Source organism: Anomalospiza imberbis, chromosome 1, assembly GCF_031753505.1.
Source record: "Anomalospiza imberbis isolate Cuckoo-Finch-1a 21T00152 chromosome 1, ASM3175350v1, whole genome shotgun sequence".
Lineage (NCBI taxonomy): Eukaryota > Metazoa > Chordata > Aves > Passeriformes > Viduidae > Anomalospiza > Anomalospiza imberbis.
This window is the reverse complement of record NC_089681.1, coordinates 34,134,937-34,158,755: the sequence shown is the minus strand read 5'-3', so window position 1 is coordinate 34,158,755 and position 23,819 is coordinate 34,134,937. Positions and strand designations below refer to the sequence as shown.

The following is a 23,819-nucleotide window of genomic DNA, read 5'->3' as shown; positions in this document are numbered from 1 at the left end:
ATTAAATACAGGTAACTTTAACAGGGAAGAACTAACATCAAAAAAACATTTGTAAAATTTAAAAAATGTTGTTACTGTTCTGAAAATTTTATGAATTAATAAGAACAGAGTTATCTGCAGCTTCAAACTATTTTGTATGCTGGTAAATGTGACTGGGCTTTTTTGCATATGCACCAACAGCATTACAGTATAGCTGTTTCTTTAAAAATATGTGTTATCATATTTTAAAGATGTATGGTTCACAATGATCACTTGCATTCAAAGCAGTGTTTATTTGAAATGGATTAAGAATGATGTAAAATATATCCCTTCTTAACTTTTACTTCTGTAGAATTATACCTACTTTTCTAAAAGGGAAGGCAGCTACACTGTTTAAAGCAATTTTTTTGTTAATAGAGATGATATCAAACCCATATTTTCATGTCCATCCTCTGAACTGTGCTGCACCTTTCCTTGTGGGACAAGAGTCAGGCCAGGGAAGTGCCATCAGGGCAGTGATCACTAAGGGCAGTGATCCGCAGCAGCCCGGTGTCAGCTGTGATGCAGCTCCAGCCTGATGCACTGTGGAGTCCCGTGTGCCCTCTGTGAATGGGGCCACCAGTTTGGATCTCCCTCCTCTGATCAATCATTCTTCTCCCTGAAATTACTTCAGCTTAATGGCTTTGAAACAGGGGCCTCTCTAAATTTGCTTGGTGTTTAATGAAATATTTAAAAATTAGTAAGAGGTGAATGACAATGTGACCATTGCATAAGCCTTGTTTCTTTAGGAAGCCAACAAAACTTCCTAGACTACAGATAAAATATTTTGGTGAGGTAATAATGTAAAATTTATTTCCGATAGACTGTCAAGAATTACTTAATTTATGTTTTTGTTTGTTGTTTTTGTTTGGTTTTTATGAACAAGTCTTGCACAATTGGTCATATGTTTTACTGCGTGTTTCACATACACATCTATCAAGTTTACCTCATAGTATATTTTACAAAAAATTCCTAAAGCTATATTGAGTGGATTCCAGAAAAAGCAAATGATTTTGAACACCACAGTGTTCAATAAAGAAGATACTGGGGCGATGGTCTGTTTGCTGACAACCCTTTCAAACTGCTGTGTTGCCCTGATGATTTAGCTGCCATTTCTGAAAGGAATACTTCTTGCAGTGATAAAACAGTACTGGAAATTTTGATTAGGAAATTCTATGATATTGCCAGAAGTGTAGCTTTGCAGAGATGCTGAACCAAATGTTATGGTAATTTAAAAGAAGTGCAACCCTTAATAAATAATTGGAACTGCAGAGAATGGAAAACATTGAGGAATTTGTCCTATTATGATGTCTCACCATAGAGCAAGAGCTTATGTGAAGGTGTATATGTGAGTTATTTTAGAACTGCTTATTTTAACTAATTCCTACTATTTATTTTGTGTATGTTAAGAAATGATATTGGGTATTATTTTGCATAAAATTTTATATATTCTACATAATAGCACCAGATTCCTGATTCTAGATGGGGACACCACTGTTTTTATTGTTTCATATATAAATATTAAACTGGATTAAAAGCATTCAATTTTCTTTTTATCTTTGTAAGTCTCAGACGGTTTGGACCTTGGATACCGTGACTGTTAGATCTGGAGGTTCCCCAAGGCAGAAACTCCTAAAGGACTCCTTAGCAGCAAAAGAACTTCAGACCATGGAAAAACACCTAGCTGGTATGTATGGGATCAAGGAACCATAAAATGCCTAGAAGTATTCACCCTGCTTGCTCTGCCAATATTTCAGATGAAGGAAAAAAATATCTAACTCACATGCTGATGAAAACAGACAAAAACTTTTAATTTTTTATTTCATTGAAGAAAACACAATTAGTGTTTTATTTGTAGATGTAATGCACTTCACTGTAATCACAGCAAGTACACTACTTAAACAGTAATTAAACCATGTTAAATACACTTATGGTCTGAAAGCATAATAATACACCATTTTTTTTGTTTTCATGTTTCACCCAAACTTATGCAATAAGGAGGTACTGATGTTTTACTTACTGTTAAATAGTCTTTAAAGCAGGTGCAGTGGATCTTTAACTGGAGGACAGATTGCTTTTCAGGAAAAATTCGCCTTGTTCATGAGAATTCTGGCTGAGTGAAATCTATTAATTTTTGTGTCTTGGAACATCTGCAACATCTTTGATGGGGTAACCATTTCTGAAAAGTCAAAAAAAAAAAACATGGGGTTTTTGGTAAAGAGATGTTTCTGAGCTTTATAAAAATTAATGAGAAATATTCTAAAATTTAGCTTGCAATTTGTTCTTCTTTGTAACCAATGTTTTCTATCTTCATCTTTCATTAAAAGATATGACATAGATCTATATTATGTTAGTCCTAGTTATGCTTACTATTTGTCATATGGTGAAAGCTTCATAGGCTAATTCTATGAAAGGTAATGCTTCACTGACCGTAAAGACTGTATATGTAAAATGAAGGTAGAAAAGAAATTTATTTGATCATTCTTCTAAGCTATTTAGAGAGTGAGGCAGAGAACACTTTTGGTGTGGTATTTTAAAGTACTTAGGATGTGTATCTTGCCAATAACAATGCTGAGAAAGCTGTATCCTCTATAGAAAGGGGGTTTTGCAGCTGACGTCAAGGCAGACGACAAAGCTATAAGCACGGTGAGGGAAGCTTTTTAGGAATAGGTTTTGCTCATAATGGAACAAGAACTAAAAACTATAATATATGCAAATGAAGCTTTTTAGGTGGGTTTTGTGTCAGACAGTAGAGATGCTGTAATTAAATTTTTTTGATAGGTTCATAAAGCTGGCACCTATTAGAGCTGCAGCCACTGCCAAACTAGATTGAAAAATCCATGGACCCTCTCTCTAAATGGAAACCCCTAGGAACATCTAGTGGGAATCAGGAGAGCAGCAAACCAATGTGTGGTTTCTGTAGCATAGTAGGGATCTGTGTACCCCAAGGGCCCTACTACTGAGGTACCACTTGTTTTCCCTTATTGCTCAGGAGGAGTCTGGTGCTTTGATTTATGTCCTAACTGGTCTCACTTCCATGGTCACACAAGCTGTTCTTACATGCATTATGCTGTGAAATATGCAGTCCCTTGGCAAAGCTGACAGTAATAATTACAATATTCAATAGAATATGGAATTCTAAATACTTAATTGACTGTAAACTAACTAGGTACATTCACTTAATCTCTGAGATTCCTTCTGCAGTTGTGTGACCACAAGATTTTCTCTCTCACATCAGTGCTGTTCCTGTCATTTGACTTTGGGCCTGTTGTTTCAGTAAAGCTGTTGTTACATGAGGTTTAGCCATTCTACTATTTAGTAATTTTTGTCTGACTGAGAACTTCACATGAAATCAGCCAAATTATTAAACATTGGACTATTGTATTCATAATAATTCATGCCCTATTATAACACCAGTGGTGCTTGAGACAATTACTCCCGTCAAAGACAAGAATAGCATAATTTCTGTGAATAATCAGTTCAGAGTACCTCAGATAATAGTACTGTGGTTTTGCTTAGCCTCATTTGTCTTATACATTTGCAAAAGTTCAAGTGTCTGTGATATCAGCAAGTCTCTTGTTTCAGTTCTCTTAGCAAGCGCAATGGAACCTATTAATTCCACAAAATGGCTGCCTATCTAGGCAGTAATTTAGATGCCTGAGCTATGACTTGGATTACCTGTGTAATGATGAAATATGGCCCCTTGTCTCACACTTTCTTAAGGGGTCTGGCCTTCCCTTATGTACTGTGTGCTGGATAAAAACCACACCTAACATAAGGCATAATTTGGTGCCTGTGCCTAAATTAGGAGCTAGCGCCAATTGCCAGCAACTGCCTCAGTACCTTGATATTTGAAAACAGCAATTTTACAAAATCAGATACTGGAGTGGTTTTCCTTCTCTACATATGGCTCCTATTTTTTTTTGTCTAAAATCCAGGCTCTTATGTTATTATGGCTGCTTTATATCACAAGTAAATAGAGAAGTTTTGTAGGTTTTTTTTGGTAGTTTATTCCAGTATCTTGTCAGTTTGGTGTGTTGCACTGATTTTGTGGTCTTTGTATACTTCTGGAAAATATTTTATCACAAGAAGAACTGTTAAAAAATAAACAGTTTGTAAGTGCATATGAATCATATCCTTATTCTGGATATTTTTTTATTTAAAAGCAAAATGCCTTTGTGTTGCTCTGTTGCATTTTATTTTCCTTTAAATGACATCAACAAGAATTTTTAGAAATCCTAAGTCATAATTCAGTTGTATTATTTAATATGGATCAGATAATACTGCAAAGCTGGGAATGTGTGACTTTTTTTTTTTCTGGCTGAAAAGCTTATATTAAAGCAAAATCAAACAGAAGATGTGTAAATAAAACTGAATAATTATGCTATGGAAACATGTTAATTATGTGTAGAGAAATAATTATAATTGGTTTATCTGCAGGCTTGATTGCTATATGAAATTAAGGAAACATGAGCCAGCATATAATGTTTATTTAACTCTATTAAAACATTCAATATTCATGCTATTTCTCAGCATGCTGAATTCCCTACAGGCAAGTGGGATGTCTGTAATTTTGCAAAGAAATAGACTAGTCTGGTTCTTTACAAGACCATATTCTTCATTTGATTAAAATCAGTAGCCCACAGTATCATTTATTGGCCCCTCATTTTTTGCCAGGCATCTTACACCTTCTTCACCAAAAGAGGAGCAGGGAGCAGGCTAAGGGAGCTGCTTCTTCCTCCTCTAAGATCAGCTCAGTTGGCCAGAGCCTGGTGCTAATAATGCCGAGGTCACAGGGTTGATCCTCATTCGGGCCAAACTGAAGAGTTTGACTTGATCCTTGCGGCTCCCTTCCAATTCAGAAGATTCTGTGATTCATTACTCCACGCTAACGAGACCCCGCCTGAGTGCTGCATTCAGCTCTGGGGCCCTCAAGGTAAACAGGATGTGGACCTGTTTGAGCGGGTGCAGGGGAGGCCACAAAGATGCTCGGAGAGCTGGAGCATCTCTCACAGCCTGAGAGACTTGGGGTTGTTTGGCCTGGAGAAGTGACAGCTACAGGAAGAGCTAATTGTGGTCTTCCAGTACCTAAAGGGGCCTGCAAGAGAGCCGGAGAGGCACTTTTTATATGGGTATGTAGTGATAGGACAAGGAATAAAGGCTTTAAACTAAAAGAGAAGAGATTTAGATTAGACGTTGAGAATAAATTCTCGACTGTGTGGGTGGTGAGCCACTGGAACAGGTTGCCCGGAGAAGCTGTGGATGTCTTGTCCCTAACAGTGCTCAAGGCCAGGTGGGATGGAGCTCTGAGCAATAATTTAGTGGAAGGCATTCCTGCCCATAACCAGGGGTTTTGGAACCAGGTGACCTTTAAGGTTTCTTCCAGCCCAAACCATTCTCTGATTCTATGAAGTTCCAAAGTGAAAGCATAGTGGAAGAGTAGTTCAAGATGTAATAATTTCAAAATATAAATAATTAATTTTAAGGGGTCAATTAGAAATATTTGTAACTGTGTGCTAGAAATATTGACTATGTTTTGAAATTTGCTAACAGAAAAATATTTAATCTTTAAAAAGTTGAGAAACTTTTATCTAAGGCTTTCACAACTATTTCAGTTTTATTAGCTTTTCTAGTAATAGCATTTGAATTGTGTGCAATATGTTGTATTAGACTAGTAACATGAAATTGGCATGGCTTCCTTTCCTGTTTTCAAGATCTTATATGTTATATGTTCAAGATGTTGTTAAAACATGTTAAAGGCAGCACATCCTTAATTATTTAACACACAACATTCCTTTTATACCAACTGGTAAATACAAGTGAAAAAAAATTCATTTTCCCAATATGCAGTTTAGAATCTGTTTCTTTTAGGACATTTAGAACCTGAAATAATTTTTAGCAAAATAAAAAAATGAAATGCTTATTTTAGACAAGTTGACTTAATGGGTGTTTAAGAGCCTTGCTGCTTTACAGCTTCTGGGACTGCCACTTGGGAAATGGCATTGCTATTTTAAAGATAATCAGCTGTCTCTATGAAAATCAAGTACAGTAGAGTACATGCCAGTGAAAGTGAAAATTCATAACAGTAGTGTAAGATAAAATAAACTTGATTAAACTGTTTCTTAAGCTCTGCATTTATACTTGCAAGGATTTTCAATATTTTATTAATGCTAACCTAAATTCCAGCTACCCTCGCCTGACTTTGATGGTTGTATTCTGATTTAATTAATTAGAAGCATTAATATGATTTAAATTATTACACTTTTACTGTCCTTAATCTGTTGTGGTGTTAAAACAGATCTTATTTCTTATGGTTGTATGTGAGTTAGGCAATGGACCACCTTTTTTTCTTGGACTCTGGATTTTGGTGACCCCATCACCTGCTGCAGCACTGATGGCAGGCCAGAGCACGGGATTCAGGTTCAAACAGGATCACACATCCAGACATACCAGACTTCAGTAGTTACTTCCCTCAGAGTTTTGGTTGGGCAGTAGACAGCAGGGCCAGAAGCAAAAGTTTTGCCTTGAGCCAGTTTTGGATTGCAGCTGAGGATAGCAGGTTTACATCACTGCTCTATCTTGGTTTGCTACTAACCTTGATTTTGCAGTAACTGTGCAAAAGCTACAGAGACATAATTTTGATGAAACAAGAGGAATTTCTATAGATTGTGTTGACATGCAACATGAAGAGGTAATGTTTCATTTCTGCAGGATAGCTGTGTTTGCAGTGAATCAAATGTAAATAAACTTTAAGGAAATGCTTGCCAAACATTTGCACTGTTAATTTGGTTGCCTTTTATTTTAAGCATGAATAGATTTTCTTTGCACAGCTTCACGTTTTCACTTACATTGGAGAAAATCATTGAGAGTTTTAAACCAGAGAGAAACAGACAGTGAGTTTCTTTCTTTTCCATTTGTTCATGTGTGTGTGCACAGACATTGAGAAGGACCTCGCACTGTGGGAAGAAGCAAGGCTCTCGAGAAGCCCTGGTGTCCAGCATCCCAGTGTAGTTACATCTGACCATCAAGGCAATCTTCAAGCTGCACAGGGCCAAACCCCAAGGCCTCAGGTGCCAACTCCGCCAGGGAAGAACATTCAGCTCCAAGGAAGCAAATCACCACCGCTGCCCACTAACAGCAGAACACAGGTCTCTAGTGTCACAAACAGCAGTGCACAAACCAGGCCATCAGCTCCAGGGAGCAGACCTATGACCCCAAATACCTTGTTGTCACGGCCTCTTACCCCTAGCAACCAAGGAAATAGGGAAGGCATTATTAGCATGCAAAGAAGCAGATCTTTGTCATCTAAGAGCCAAATGGGGAGGACCCTCAGTGCTGCTTCAGGGCTTTCTGTGCAAGTGAGTGGAGATGTTGTTGGAACTGTCACTACTCAGAGAAACAGTTTATCAGAAGTAAGATTTTCAATTTAATGTTTTTTGCTATGTTTAATAATGCCAAGACTTGATTGCATTTTATGTTCAAGTAACATCAGTATACCTAATGTAACCTACTGTGCTGAAAAGAACTTGAAATATAATGATGAGAAAATTAGCAAGGAAATACTGCTCAGCTTTGAGAGGTACTCATTAGAGACTGTCAGTATTATTACAGAAATCATACTGAAACACTTCTGTCCCCCAAATCTGCCATGAGCTCAGTAGGGCTTTGCCTGTACAGTGCATAGCTGTTTTATTAGCATTACAGTTTCTAACAGGTGCATATCTCTGGACTATTAAACAAAACTTTATCTAATCTTTATGTTCCATGGAATTCTTTTTTCCTGCTGCATTGGCAGTGCATGATATTTTCTTGATCTACTTTTTATTTCATAATTTTGGGCAATTGGAATGATTAGTTAAACATAACTGAGAGGACAGTTGTTTCCAAAGCACCAAACTGAACTGCAAGAGAAAATATACAACATTGTTGAATCACTGTCTAAAACTATGTGCATGGTAATTAGGCTAATTTACAGCATAAAAATTTCCTGTCACATATTATTGGCCATTTACAGGACTAGTCTTTTTTAAAAACAAAACAGAAGAAAAAGTTAAAGTACCTTGTAAATTCTGAGTAGGATTCTCCTCTGCTAACCTTAGCTGCCTTAAAGATAACTTCAGTGTGTGGGCAGTGGAAATAAAAGCACCTGTGAAAGAAAACCCCTGCTGTCTATCTCTATACATGCCTTACAAAGGTGAGCCTTTTCTCAGGATATGCCAGTCCTTCTGTACTGACTTGAGAAGGAACTATGTGTCTAGACTGCTAATTTTTTAGTGGTGGAACATGTTGGTTCCCACCATTATTACCAATCTCTCTGTAATCCATTTGTCAAAACCTGGAGACCTTTTTTCCAAGACTGAAAATAATATCATACTTTTAGATTGTTTCTGAGGAGTATCATCTGTTTTAATAATCTGTTGGGTCTGACACTTGACACAATGTGTTATCGGTCTCATGACTTCTAAAGGAAATTTCAAATGTTGTTTATGATAGTGCTGCTTAGGGTTGCTTTTAGGAAAATTAGAGATTAAATACTTAGTATAACCCTTCAATTAATTATATGACATCCATTATTTGTTGTGAAGGAAAGGAAGCACAGATTACTCTAGAATTTGGGGAAGAAATCTTACTTAAATTTGGTGGTGAAATAAATACTCATTATTTTGATGTTTGAATGGCAGTGCACTAATCCCACCACTTGAGCTGTTCTTTCCCTTAGAATTGAATATCCAGATCAGAGGACTGAAGGTGACTACAGTTCCTCATGAAAGTGTCTTCACTGCCAGTTGATATATTTTCAAACCACGTTTCCCATGGAAAATAAAAAAAGTAATTGTAACACTTTTTTTTTTTTACAAAAAAAATCATTTTGTGTCCTCTTTTGAAGTATGGGATATGTTTGTGTGTTATAATTTTCTCTCATACCAGAAAATGAGAATTGAAATTAATTTTTAACAAAAAATATTTAGAAGAAATGAAGGGTTTTATTGTCTCCAACTAAATTCTTCACCCTTCTTTTTCTTCATTTTTAAGCAGTCTTAACTTCTTAACTGATACACAGTCATGTGATGCCAAGTAAAATTATTGTATATACTGCAATTGAAACTATGTGTATGTAATGTGTGAGAGATATCCAATCTGCCCATCACTTTTGATCTTTCCTGTAAAAAGGCAGACATTTAAAAATGCTTTCTTCCAGAGCCTTTCTGTAGTTATGGTAATAATAAGCAAGAGTCCTATTTAATTTGCTGTGTCTTGTTACTTCTGTTTGCTGATAGCTCTTACAGTAAGTGTCCTGTTATATACTTTTAATATATGTATATATTTGTCTCAAGAATTTTAAGAAGTGAGCAATATTATTATGCTATTTTCCTGTTAGAATAGCATGTCCAGATTCAGCCAGCAATCCACTGTAAAGCTGATGTTAAACCTCAGCATTTCTATGCAGGATCTTATCCTCTGTTAAAATCCCTTCTAGGAGTGACAAATTCTTTTCTTTCTCTTTGCTCACTGGATACAATAGTACCTTGGCTGCTAGTGACCCAGCTCAGACCCTATTTATCCTTTCTGACATGCACAAGTGACCTTTGACATAATGGAAACTCAACTTGGGACTAGCTCTACTTCCAAAGGGAAAGCTGCTGGTATGACATGTTCATACTGAAGACCTTCCTCTGCCAGGTTGTGAAGGCCCATGGATATCAGGAAGTAGCTGATGGAGATCTGGCCAATCTGCCACTCCCAGCCTCATTTCTGGGGCGTTATACTAGAAGCTTTCAAGCTGTCTTTTGCCCACTTAAGTTCCTGGTCACTTAGAGAAGTGGATTTAGACGGAACATACCCAGGAAATATGTCTGTTCTGTGACCTTTTTTGCCATGTTAGACATTTCCTCCCATTTGTGGCCATATGATTTAATTTTCTTGTGTCACAACTTGTCTCTAAACATGATGATATATTTTAAAAAGGCAGAAGTGGTTTGGGGTAGAAGAACAAGAGCCCTGTCTTTGTACTTTCACAGATCACAAACATATAAAACTCAAGGCTGATACTGTAATTTGTTTTGAGACTTTCATTGTAGGTTTTGTATCCTCTTCCTGTATAAAACCAGTAAAATAAAAGAAGGGAAATTGCCTTTATTCTTATTAGCCTTATGGTTTCAACTGGGAATTTCTACTGGTGTAAATACACTATGGTTATATTGCCAATCCTATAGAAGATACTATGATAAGATTTTGCAAATAACTCTGCTTCCTTACTTTTAGGTGATATTAATGGAATTAATCAGTAGAACTTTGATATATATTTGATAAGAATAAGTCAGTTGAAAAGAACATGACTACCGGGTGCCAGGAGCATGTTTTACCCTAAGGAGCTTGATTTACTTATCTATTTACTTGCTTATTTGTTGGGAATTTTAACATATCTCTCAATGCCTTATGTATGCTTCCTAGATTGTAATGTGTTTCAGAGTAACATAAGTCTAAATAGAAAAATATTACTAATAAATACAATTCAAAGTTCTTAAGCTTTAGTAAAGTTCATGCTGCAGCATGGGTGGTTCAATCTTGTTATAGCACAAATCTTAAATAATTTGGCAAGTACTTAACTTATCAGCTGTTAAGAATGTTATGGATTTTTTTAATGCTCAAGACTTATAATGATCTGAGGTTTTGTGGACAATTTTCTGCCTCCTGGCACACATAATATTATTAAGTTCTAACAGGTGTGTTTTATTATCAGCTCTGTTCAAGGCTGAATTGAATTATAGCAAAGAAACGCTACCTAGAGAAATAGTTTTATTATCTTTATAAAGGTAATAAATCAGGGTTCCAAATCCTTTGGCAGAGATACTTTTATGCATGTTCCTAATCCTTTGGAGTTTTGTATAAATTGGCAAAGGAATGTTGAACCCTGCTTATCTCTTTAGGATGAATTCCATTAAAGTGACACAATTCTGTGATACTTGTCAATAGCTCTTGAAATGAAAATACCACTGACTCCCTTGTTTGCCATATCCTTTTCTGAACACATGAAATTTTGCAATAATTTCATTTATTCAGATAATTTAAACTGGTATTCAGCAATACTTATTAGTCTGTCATTGTTGAGAGCAGTAAAACTTCATCTTATTTGAATATAGCCCTGATGAACAAAATTTTTACTCCTATTTGCTGGAGTATAGAGCATAACTTGTGATGGGGACTCTCTTTTTGGTCAGATACTCTCATTCTATTCCACTGCCTGGCTCAGGTCTCTGCTCCGTGTTTTTGGAAGTTTAAAAAGTGTGTGGATCAGTGTGAGAGTCACACATGCCTACTGTAAGAATCCTGTTCCTTGAACCAAAACATGTTCTGTGTTGTAGCCAGCAACCTTCTCCAGCACAGCACATTGGAAATGGCAATACATGAGTGAGGCCTGGAGCTCCTGCCTGAGTTTACTCTGGCCCATGGCAGCAGTCTTTGTGGAATTTTTAACACATTACTGACACAATTAATAATTTACTCCCAGTGAGGTAGATCTTGATCGAGCAGCCTTCAGTCTCCCAAAACTGATTTAAACAAGCCTGGATTCTATATTTAAATCAGATAGCCTAAGAATAACATTTATGTTGTAATACAATTTAACTTTAAATATGTAGATTCTCATTTCAGCTGATGTAACACAAAACGGTTATTACCCCCCTTTTTTTTCCAAGAACTTATAAAAATTAGCCAGTAATTTTATGATATCTGGCCAAGGTTAAAGTTTTCTTTTAGAGACTAAACTTGCATGTTTGAACTGTCTTTGAAAATAAAACTGTGCATTCCAGTCTCATCTCTCCCCATGAATATTGCAGAGGAATGTGTCAAAGTATTTTATGTGTCGGTGTGTATACCTGTTCACATACATATATATGTGTCTGCATGGAAAAATATTCTTAGCATACATATATACACTAAATAGAAAAGTAGGCAATTTTAAAACATTTTCAAAAGCATATATTCAGCTGAATATGGATTTTAACCATGTAAAATATTTATATTTTGATATCTAAACGGTATCTTAGAGACAAAAGTTTCCATAAAATTTTTCCTTCCTAGGCCTTCTCTTTATGCAGCAAAACCATAGGTTGTAAATCAGGTATTCAGGTTCTTGTACTTATTAGACTAGAAACAGTGAAAATTTTGACAGATCAAAGCTTCACTTAAGCAAATTGCATTTGAAATGTCTATGCAGTCCAAAAACTGCAGGGTCAGATGTAATATCTGCAATTTTGTCCTGTCACTGCATTTCCAAGATGACATTACGTATCTGTATTTATAGTGGATAGTTAAATAGACCCCTTCATTTTGGTGTGTTTGGGTTTGATTTTTTGTTGTTGTTTGTTTGTTTGTTTGCTTTTGGTTTGGGGGTTTTTGGTGGATTTTTGTTTGGTTGTTTTTGGGGGTTTTTTGTTTATTTTGGCAGGTCTTTTTGGTTGTTTGTTTTTTTGTTTGTTTGTTTGTTTTACTGAATAGTTTAAACAAATTTCCAAGGATCCTGCACATCCTCTATATTTTGATTTTATTTCACAAGTTGTTTTTTTGTTTTTAAAGGCTTTATCTTCTCTAGTTAATTGAGGCTAGTGTTTGCTGCAGTCTTCATTTATACAGAAAAATTGTCATTTTATCTAAAATAGATCTGTTTGTGGCAGGATGAATTCTTACAACAGCTTCAACTTGCTCATCAACCTTGGATATTGCCGAGTGACACAGAAAGTGAAGAAGTGGAAGCTGACCAAGACAAATGTAAGTACATGTGTAAGGACCAGATAATATGTCAAAACCCCTCAACTTTACTTCTATTTTCCATATCTTCCAATACTGTGGAGATGTCATGCCTGCTCACAGGAGCTTTTCTCACAAGTACCAATTGCTTCTTTGTCTGAGGGCTGAACCTTATAGGATTGATTTGCAGAAGCTTTCCTGTAGTCACTGAACAATGACAAAATGACCACAGAACACAGTTTACTTAAGCTAAGTGAAACTATTTGTCCTGATGTATTAAAGTAGCTAGTCCAGAAAATAACATGAACTTGAAATAGATAATCTGTTTCATAAATCTGTATTCACCAGCAAAAAAAAAAAAAAAAAAAAAAAAAAAAAAAAAAAAAAAATCAAAACAAAACCAAAAAAAAAAACCCAAAAAAAACAAAGTATAACAGTCCAGGTCTGAAATGTAGAGCCTCCCTCCTTAGGTCTGTCACTCCATTACATCTATTTTGCATACATTCTTTTTAATTTATATGTATTAATGAAAAAGTTCTTAATCATACCAGTAATCCTTAATGTCTTACACTCTTTGAAGTATTTATCTAATCGTGGAAGTAAAGGTCAGCAGGATCAGAGCCTAAATGGCAGAACAAGTAACAGGCTGTAAATTGCAATATTTTCAAATTGTAGCAAATTCTCCCTGCCTACGAGGTACCTGTAAATGATCTTACTGTTTCACATCATCTCTTTTAATTCACAGTAGTTTTGTGATCTGCAAGGGTGAATATGCAAACTGCTTCCTAACATATTTTAGGTTTTTAAAAATATTTAAATCATTAAAACAGATGATTTAATCAGCATGTTTAGAAAACTCAATACTGGTTTAAACATCAAGAGTTAACATATGAAAAAGACGTTTTCTTTACAGAAGGGAACAGTTATGTAAGGGATTAAGGATTCATAAGAAACATGCCAGATAAACAGATTTTTTTAAATTATGCTTTTCTAAAAATTATTAGTTAATTTTAAATTATTGGTTTAAATTTTTTAAACCCATTTAAAAAATTGGTTTTTACTCATACATCAGTTCACAAATTCATACACAGCCCAGAGTTTGACTAAAATTTAAATTTACACAGTGAGATCCTAAAGAGCATGTGCCAGGTCTTTTTAAACACTAGTAAAATGTTACAATGAGATTCTGTGCTTCCAGCTGATTTTAGTCCAAGGCCAGTAAGTCCAATTTGATTTGCACCAGAGCATTTCAGTTACCTTTGAGCTGAAACTCACCTTGGGTGGCTCAAGAGAAGCTCTGCGACCTGTTTTCCATGTGTGTGCAATTTTTCCGCAGTATTTTCTGTAATGAATTTACAGTCCCACAAACATTGGTAGGATTGGCTGTGCACACACAGACTGATGCTAATTATGTGACCAGGGAGACTGATGCTCCAAGACATATCAGATACACACCATGGTTTTGTATAGTTGCTGTACTTGAATTGTATGGGTGTGAGGACTTGTGAGCACCCAAAATCCTGTGCTGTAATACTCCAAGAATGCTATAATACTCCAATACTCCAATGACTAGTAGGTCATTGTCACTGACCATAAAACAAAGTGGTGAGTTAAAAATTAAAAGCATATTGTCAAGGTCAGTGTCCAAATGTCTCTTGAACAGTGATAGGCTTGAGCTATTGACCATCTCCCTCAGAAGCTTGTTCAGTCTTTCACCCTCTCAGTAAAGGAATGCTTCCTGATGTCAGTCTGAATCTCTCCTGGCCCAGCTTTGAGCCATTGCCATGTGTTCTGTCACTGAATACCAGGGAGAAAAGATCAGTGCCTGTTTCTCCACATGCCCTCCTCAGGAAGCTGTGAAGTGAAGTCAATCCTCAGCTTCATTTTCTCCAAAGTAGAAAAGCCCAAAATCCTTAGCTGCCCCTCACAAGTCATTCCTTCCAGCCCTTTCACCAGCTTTGTTGCCCTTATCTGGACCCATTCAAGAATGCTCACGTCCTTCTTAAATTGTGATGCCCAGAACTGCCCACAGTGCTCCAGGTGAGGCTGCACCAGTGCTCTACACAGTGGGATAATCACCTTTCTTGAGCAGCTGGTGATTCTGTATTTGATGCACCCCAGGATGGGGTTTGTCCTTAGTCTTCCAGGACATTCTGCTGATTCTTGCTGTGCCTGCTGCCAACCAGCAGCCCCAGATCCATTTCTGCAGAGAGGCTTTCCAGCCACTCCTCTCCCAGTTTATACTTGTGCTTTATGTTAGTCCATCCCAGCTGCAGAATCTGGTATTTTGACTTGTTAAACTTCGTGCCATCAATCACTGTCCAGTGATCCAGTCTGTGTAGATCCCTCTGCAGAGCCTCTTGTCCTTCTAAAGAGTCAGCAGCACCTCCCTGTTTGGGATCATCAGCAAATGTGCTAATGGTGGATTCAACTCCTGCCTGCAGGTTGTTGGTAAATGTATTGACCAGAGCTGGCCCTAGAATTGACCCCTGGGCAACACCACTGGTGACCAGTGGCCCCCTTTGAGCTCTGCCCTTCAGCCAGTTCTTCACCCAGCACAGCCTGCAGCCACTCATCCCACAGCTGGACAAGTTGTCATGAAGGATGCTGTGAGGGACAGTATCAAAAGCATTACTCAAATCCAGCAAAACCATGTCCACTAACTTCCCTTCATCCACTGGGTGGGTGACCTTAGCATAGAAAGATAACAAGTTAGTTAAACAGGACTTTCCCTTTGTGAACCCTTGTTGACCTCATTGTAGTTAGCTGGTGCACCCTCTATCACTGTTTCTACTACTATAACTAAAGGTATGGAACAAAAATGTTTTATTCAAGTAATACTTCCTGTAACTGAAATCTAATAGTGAAAAATTTTATTAAAAGTAACTAACGGTGGTAACATCCCTGTCTGAGTTTTTGTGGTAGTGACATTGTCAAGAAAGTGCAGAACTGCCACTGCTGACAAAGAGAAGCTGCCAATTCCTGGTTGTCAGTGCAGTCAGCAAGGGGCTTTGGCACACTTGCTGATGCCACTGCTTGTAGGTAGACCAGCTGGCAAGATTACACATCATTTTTCACCCCAAAAAAATAAATCTGTGTGGGTATTTTTTTGTGATTTAGTGTTGAGAAGGCCCAGGAGTCCATAATTCGTGGGTTTGAGCAGAAGAGCTGCAAAATTAATCTTTACAATAGTAACACCTGTTCTTTGACTCAGCTTTGATAAATTACATGTGGATAATATTTACCACATTCTTTGACTACTTTGAGATAATAGCAGCCAGGTGTAAAGCTAGATTTTGGTAGTGGGAAAACAATGCAGAAAGAGAAACTGTGTGAGTCACCTTGAGTTATTTAAAAGTAATACTGTCTGAGTTTAGAGTTTTAGAAGAAAAAGAATGGAAAAAATAAGGGGGGAACAGTTTCAAATGTATTCAGAGGTAAGAGTTCAGAGAGGCTATTTTCAAAGAAAGTGATAACTGAACAGAAGTGGGTCACTTTGGAATCTCAACATCTCTCAAGAAACATTTGCAAAACAGATACAACAGTGCATATCTTGTCTTATGGAAATGAGATCTTGGTTCTCAGTTCTTGTAAATCAGAATTTACGTTTTCAATTCTCCAGGCTCTCTGACAGCATTTTAAAAATTTATCCTTAGCAGCAAGTTTCAATGATAACTGAAAGTCAATAATTGCTAAACCTTCATACTAATTATGACAACATTTTCAATCAAATAACTACTCACATAAAAGAGTTTAAATTATTCTAGCTTAAAAGATTTGTTATATTAAAGAAGGAAAGAAAAAACATTTTTAAGAAGCTTTGTTGATTTTTTTAGCATGCCCTTTCCTTTTCCTCTTTGTGCACTTAATTAAGTTTGTGGCCATAAGTCAGAGAAAGAGATAGTATATAATTATTTGCTCTTGTAATGTGCATTTTGTTATTAAAAATAGGAATTAAAACATGCATTTTAAGACCTATTATAATATAGAAACAAAATCTCTTCTGCTTGCAAAATGTATTCTCTCCTTTGAAATTCAGAGCCTCATGTGTGTTCTTTCTCTGTGATTCTGTAGACAGTTCCCCATTATTATCTGCAGTAGTTTGCTTGTCTGCTGATTCTCTGCAGAGTTTTCAAAGAATGCATAGAGATCATTCTTGGAAAAAGGAGGTATCTGGAAGAAATATTTACTACTTGCATAATCCTTCAGTTTGATGAAAGTTCTTTGAGCTGGCAAGAATAGATTTTCTTCTTTATGGGGTACTGATGCACATAAATAGAAGAACTGCATCCACTGCCACCAGAACATTTTTTAGACTGCTTTTATGAGAAGAAATTCATCCTTTCAGGGGACTGACAAGAGTCTGCTTGAATTTTCCCTTGAGAACAAGTCCTACAAAGACTGAAGATTGGAAATTTTTTAAGTGTTGCTAGCTTCCAAGAACCTTGAAAAGACAAAGACAGGGCTTTTGGTATAATTTGACCTGCCAGCTGTAGTCTTGGCAAGGATTTGCTGCCCAAAAGACTAAGTCTGCTTTCTTGAGTGCCGAACTCAAGAAGTAACCCACACAGCAGATTTCCCCAGGTCACACAGCCTTGGACATAAAGGGTCCCTACCTTCAGTCAGTCCACCTAGAAGATGTACATGATAGGTGAATGAAGTAGACTCTTGAAAAGCTTGCTATTTGGTTAATCCATCTTAAATATACCCACTGAACATTAAGGACTGGAAGGCACCCTTAAGGATCATCTGTGTAAAAACATTCCTTTGTGCTAATCTGCTTAAGGCATGCCAGTTTCTGTAGTCAATGGCACATCAAGTTGTGTGTCTATTATCACTTCATTCCATCTTCCCAAAAGAAGCACTAGATGCTCATTTCTAGCTCAGTTGATCCAGGGCAAGTCTTGAACTCTTGCCCTCTGACCTGTGGGAGGAAATTTAAATGTTTTGCTACTCTTCATCTGCAAACTCTTTGCTAAGGATGACAGTGAAATGTCTACTGCTGATAAATCAAATGGTCATTGGGAAGAAGTGGGATTTCTACTCCATTCATTCTTGCACTGGTCTTGAAACTCTGCTGTCAAAGACACTCTGCTGATGACTTCAACAGTTGTTGAAAAAAACATTCATTTTGCTATTTGCACACATCTGCCTAGGGGAAAACTCAAAAGAATTAAAGACTGGTGTTTTTTTGTAGACTTTAGAAATTCAGACTGTGTTCTAGTAAAATTCCAATCCAGACAGTATTTGTCCATGGGTAAAGTTCCTTGCACTGAGTAAATTCACATGCCAAAACAGTCAATTTATCCTAATTATGCAAATGAGTGTTCCTAAGATTTGGAAGATTACTTGGCCAGAGTTAACAATAAGAAGGAGTCTACTGCTGGAATATGTTTTTGCTGTGAAAGTTTGTTTTTGCTAGGGCCAGGTGCTACTCAATATGAGTAAGAATGACAGAATTGGGGTTAGAGCAGCAACTGTTGATTGCAAACTTTATGGCGTCTACACAAACACATTCCATTTCTGTCATTCAAATTCAGCTGCTTGTATTTGTGCTCTGCTCTGCTAGAGCATAACTGTATTGGAAATGTCTCTTTCAGTGGGTATGAGTTTAGGGCAAGGCTAGATGTGGTTTCTCTAGAGAGTAAGGTGCTTATGAGGCATAACTCAAATGTTAGTCAATTATATATCTGGTTAGTAAGAACATAATTGTTGTAGTTGGCAGTTTTTCTCCGTGGATAATAAATCCACTATAAATACACACTTTTTTTTTTTTTTTTTTTTTTTTTTTTTTTGTCTCACAAGTGAATCTGTCCCAGAAGTGAACTTTTGGGAGACTTTTATCCTGATTCATGAATAATCTGGAGAAACCTATTGGTGTCTTTCTTTCATTCAATGTTTCAAATGTGGTAATACAAACTGCAGTCAAAAATTCATATCTCCCCCTTCCAAAGGGTGTCATAAAGCTTTTGTCTACTTGGGATATGAGTTATTTTCTAAATTTCTCCAATATGCACTTATGTATATTAAAGAAAATATGTTGCCTCTCATTCTGCCTGCCATTGGCTTGGCTATATATTTAGCTTGAGGCAGTTCTATGTCCACTTCAGAAATAGGATACCAGAAAGGATTGTGCTCCTTGTCACGGTTTGATGCTGGCGCAATGCCAGCGCCCCCATGAAAATGCACCTTCCCAAATAATTGCTGTGAGATGTGATCAGGAACAGAGCAGAGCGGGCCCAAACTTAATAACAAAGGAAAAAGACTTTATTAACTACTACTACTACTATAAGAGACACATACACTAACTCCAGGATGAAGACCCTCCAAAACACTCCTTCTCCCCCCACCCAATTTCCAAAAAAAAACCTCAGTGAGACACCACCTGGGATTCCTGATCAAGCTGCCACCCTTCAGATAATCAATACTCAGTCCATCAAGGGAGAGAGGAGTCTATCTTGCACCACAGACTCCCCCAGGAAACACAATTGCCACCCTTGTGTTTCCATGTCACACATGGCAACCGCCCGGAGAAAATCTGCCATGGTGACACTCTCCTTTCCATGTCACAGTGCTCTCACCACCGTGCATGGACAGACTGCTCATAGGGCTCCTTTAAGGATGCTTTGCCATGGACCAAAAGAGACAACAGTTCAGCTTTTCATCTTGGGACCACATTCCCCCCCATTTTCTTCCTCCCCTGGGGCCAAGGGTCTCAAGAACAAAGATCATCTCCTTCCTGAAGACAGAGGGCATCACCACACCCTCCTCAGCTTTTTTCTGTTCTCTCCATTCCTGTGTTGGTAGTTGCTGAAGCAGGTCTCTTGATTCACCACTGCATCCCCCTAAATGCAGTCTCTATTGCAGGAGAATTTGGTTCAGTCTATGGCTAACAAGAAAAGTCCAGCCACAAGCCACTCCATCATCTCCTTCCACCTAAAAATTTCATCTTCTAACATCTCGGATCCCAGACTGTCTCTCTTCTACTTCAAATCGAGGAGGAGTAATATTTTACAAGCCTTCATTTCCCAGGAAAGGGTTAAAAGTTCAGACTCCCCAGATGGCTGAAATCTCTGTGCAGAATGCCAACTCCCACTGCTGGGCATCTCCCCCTCCCTCTCCTTCTTCTCCGCTGGCAAATTTACAGGTGCCGGACTCTCTGTCTCTTTTCCTCTGGCGGGGTGGAACAAAGGCATCTCCGTTTCTCTCCACCCTTCCATCCGCAGGAGCTGGCTTGGTTCCAATCCCTTCACCCCGGCCTACTTTGACCAGGCCAAGTGGCTTCCCCTCCCCCACCCAGCCTGTGGCTGGGCGGGGGAGAGTCTGCACTCTCTGATGACCAGAACCAAACAGAGACAGTTCCCCTGGGAGTTCTTGCTTTTGACCCCCTGTGTTCTCAGAGGCATGTCCATACCTTCAGTGGTCACTCCAGGTGCCAATATCCAAATCTGACCACGGATTGGTTTGACCCAACTTCCTGAAAAAAATTCACTTCTGTGTCAAACCACAACACTCCTGTAAACAGAATTTCTCCAGGCCTGTTGGATGGTCTTGGCTGGATGTCTTGTGACACTCATAGCTGAAGCTGCATCACTTCATATGACTGTTTTTTGAGTCTGAAAGTAGATGAAAATAATTTTCTATTATGGAAACCTGCGCACTTTGATTTAATTATTTATTGATGGTGAAACAAAAGTTGAGATTGACATTACTTCTACCAGAAGTCAGATGACTGTCGAACAGTGAATGGTGAGTTCAAATGCCATTATGGAAAGTTGAAGTTAGACTCAAGTTTCCTATTTTTTGAATGGATGTGCTTAAATCCAAAGCTGCTGTTATCTTCTTATATTATTAAGGCTTTAAGGCACATTGCTTTATTTATACTGACTCATATTTGGTTTCACTTTGGAAAAGTTCACATTGGACTAAATATTTAGTATGAGAAGGAATTTTTCCATTGCAGTGAGTAAAAAGAAAAAAAAAAATTCAACACCTCTTTTACTGCAGAAAGCTCTTTTCAGTAAAGCTTCCAAACCTACAGATATCTTTTTCTACAGCTTACCTTATTATGCTAAACTTGGATTCCCAACGACATTTAATGTAATAAAAAATGACACTGTAATTTAAAAAATGGCCTAGAGAATTATCAGGACACACATTAGGTAAATTGAAAGCTGGCTCAATGTGGAATCAAAAACTAGAGTTTCTAATGGGAAGATGTAGATGAATGGGTCTCATTAGGGTCTGATAGATTTGGATAATGGGTGGGAAGGACAAGTTGAAGTTATTAAATGATATGAATCCCCTGGTATAATGGCCACATTCCAGTAAAGTGCACTTTATTATAACCAGATGAAGTACATTTAAACCAAATGAAATATATCTGGCACCAGAGAAACATATCTGTCTCTGCTGCAGAATAATGAGGCTTTGTCCTGGAAAGCAGTGACCTAATGGATTTAGGATGGTCATAGAAGATCATCTCAGTGTGAGCTCTCAGCATAATGCTGTCACGAAGAGGGGTAGACCATTTCTTGAATGCCTTAGAAGTTAAGTAGCAAAGTCATTATTCCACATAATATTAGTAAAAAACCTGTGGGTTAGGTGTCTTTCCATTAAGAAAGATTGGGATTACTCAAGGGATTTCAGAAGATGATTAAAAATTACTAAGGTTTGGGGAGCCCTGTTAGGAATTTGCCTCACTCACATAAAGGCATTCAACCAGGAACTTCAGAGATAATGTGATATCTGTAGATAGATGTTTAAGTAAAAAATATTCAACTCATCAAACTGTGACAAATGAAATTAAATGCTCTGTCCTAGCAACCAGGAGCTTCAGGTGTTATAAGCAAAAATTAAGGGACACAATGAACTCAAAGCCATTAACATGTGGTTAAATTCTTAACTTCTTAATTTATCCAGTTAAGACTAGTCCCTGGGTTTTCTGTGGGTAACAGTCACAAGAAGAATCTGCAAATGAAACAGGCTTATGCATATTTGCTTTTCTTTATACCATCATAAGACAAATCCATTATTTATAGATCGAACTGTGTTAGAGCTTGAATATCTGCTAAAAGAAGCACCTCCAAGGAAAACAACTGAACGTTAGGTATAAATGACAAAAAAGCCCCCAGCCATGTAAAGGAAATAAAGGATAAGAACTGTTACTAAGGTTTCCTAGGCTTTATGTCCTGTGTTTTGTTTGTTTGGTTGGTTCATTTGTTTTTGTTGTTGCAGAGGTTTTCATGGTATGTGCCTTGCTTTGTTGATTATCAGTACAGAATCATATAAAAAGTCCAGGCTTATCATCTGATAAAATGAAAATTATTCCAATTGTATTTAATTAATTAGCTGGAGATAGTGGGAAGGGTTTGTTCATGCCAAGTTTCTTAAATCTCCCAGAAAGGGCTTCCTTATTTAAATGTTCAAAAGGAGTGAAACTGCTGTGCCTGATTTCCTTCAGTGTTTAAAAATGGCAAGGTGAAGACTTCTCAGGTAACACACAGACCTTTATGCACCTGTACAATTATTCAATTATTCAGCAGTACAATTAAATGAGGTTGTGGTGTTTATTTCCAGTTTATAACCCCTGGTTCTCTAACTGGATCTATGTAATAGGTCCAGTTACAGCATTATATTTTATACAAACAATGGAGAGGGCAGGTTGTGTTCCAGTCAGCAACATTTGCAAAACAGTCCATTGCAATATGCATCTGTAAATATTTTTAAAGCTAAATTTCCATTTGCTTTGGGGAAGGTTCTCAACCTGAACACAACCAGAAATTAAAACATTGCTATCTCAGTTTATCTGATTCATCAAAGGTGCATATTATGTTCAATGTTTTTTGAAACACAGGCTATTTTTTGCAGTCTATTACCACTATTGAAAATGAAGTAGCAGAAAAAAACCCTTGAAAACACTGAATAATTGGAATAAATAGTATAACTAAGGACACTGTTGTTTGCTTCTGAATATTTTAGAAGCAGAAAAAAAATTGAGATTCACCAACATACTGATCCATGTTGCTTTTTAACTGTGAATTCAGCATAATAGAAAACTCTTACAAAATGAAAGTACAGTGAGGGATTAATTTTCCCTTTTCTCCTATTTTTGTGTACATTACATTTGAGCCCTAACTTCTGTGTTTTTCTGTTTGATTTCACAGGTTTGTGAAATCAGTGGAATTATTGAAGAACAATTTAATAAAAAACAAAATTATGGTGATCAAAACTACACCTGAAAATTTGCATTAGTTTATTTATAAAAAATTTAAATAAAGTTATTTTTCTAGTATCAGTAGCACATGAGTGAAACTGCTCTGATATGTGAATGCTGTAATGCACTGGATGAGAGTATTTACTGTGGTACAGTGGCCTTAGGAAAGAAGGGTAATTGTCACCTTTTAGTATAAATTTACTATAATATTTTGTTTAGTTTATACCCCTGTTGTTTTGGATTGATGTTTGATAAACTAAATTCTGCCTGACCAAAACAAACTTTGCCTAAAGATTGTATGTATTTTAACTTGTCTAAGGTTTTATACTCCTTATATTTTTGTAATCTTTTCTCCTTTTTAGATTAATAAACATTAAAGTATTTGCTGCATCTGCCCATGTGTATGTCCCATTCAGGTCTCACAGAGAGCTAGCTGTTCCCTCCTGGTCACCTGCAGAGAGAGGTCAGACAGGGGAATGAGTGAAAGAGTGTGTGTGGGTAGCTGAAACAGGTGCTGCTCGTGCTGCATAGCTTTGTATTGAATTTATCTACTTTGATCTTTAAAACAAATAAAGACTCTGTTAAAAAGGGGAACACAATAAGTAGTGATGCATGCATGCAAAAATAAATCCTAAAAGGAATTTCATATATTATGATAAAGCGTTAGTTACCCATATGAATTACTGAAACAAACTTGTTGTTTAAAATATTCTATCTGTTGTGTGCTGTGTGCTTGGAACTTTAGATGTGTTAGCACAGACATCAAATGATGGGATGTGGCAGTTGCATTTATTGATTTCATTTACCTGTTAATTCTGTCAAGTGTGTTCTCAGTTTC

The 23,819-nt window shown here is 37.1% G+C and overlaps 1 protein-coding gene across 6 annotated transcripts in view; it reads left to right on the top strand.

Annotated features, from left to right (window-relative positions):
- Positions 1-23,551, top strand: part of C1H8orf34 (chromosome 1 C8orf34 homolog) — a 151,453-nt gene extending 127,902 nt beyond the window's left edge. For 3 of the 6 annotated variants that reach the window (XM_068187151.1, XM_068187160.1, XM_068187130.1), the window contains 3 exons: positions 1,585-1,705; positions 6,955-7,430; positions 12,693-13,134. In XM_068187151.1, coding sequence (XP_068043252.1) covers positions 1,585-1,705; positions 6,955-7,430; positions 12,693-12,926 — 831 coding nt within the window. In that variant the 3' untranslated portion in view covers positions 12,927-13,134. Of the gene's footprint in view, positions 1-1,584; positions 1,706-6,954; positions 7,431-12,692; positions 13,135-22,931 lie in introns of those variants that run through there. The other 3 variants (XM_068187177.1, XM_068187169.1, XM_068187141.1) reach the window with 3 other exon arrangements.
- Positions 23,552-23,819: the final 268 nt, after the last annotated feature.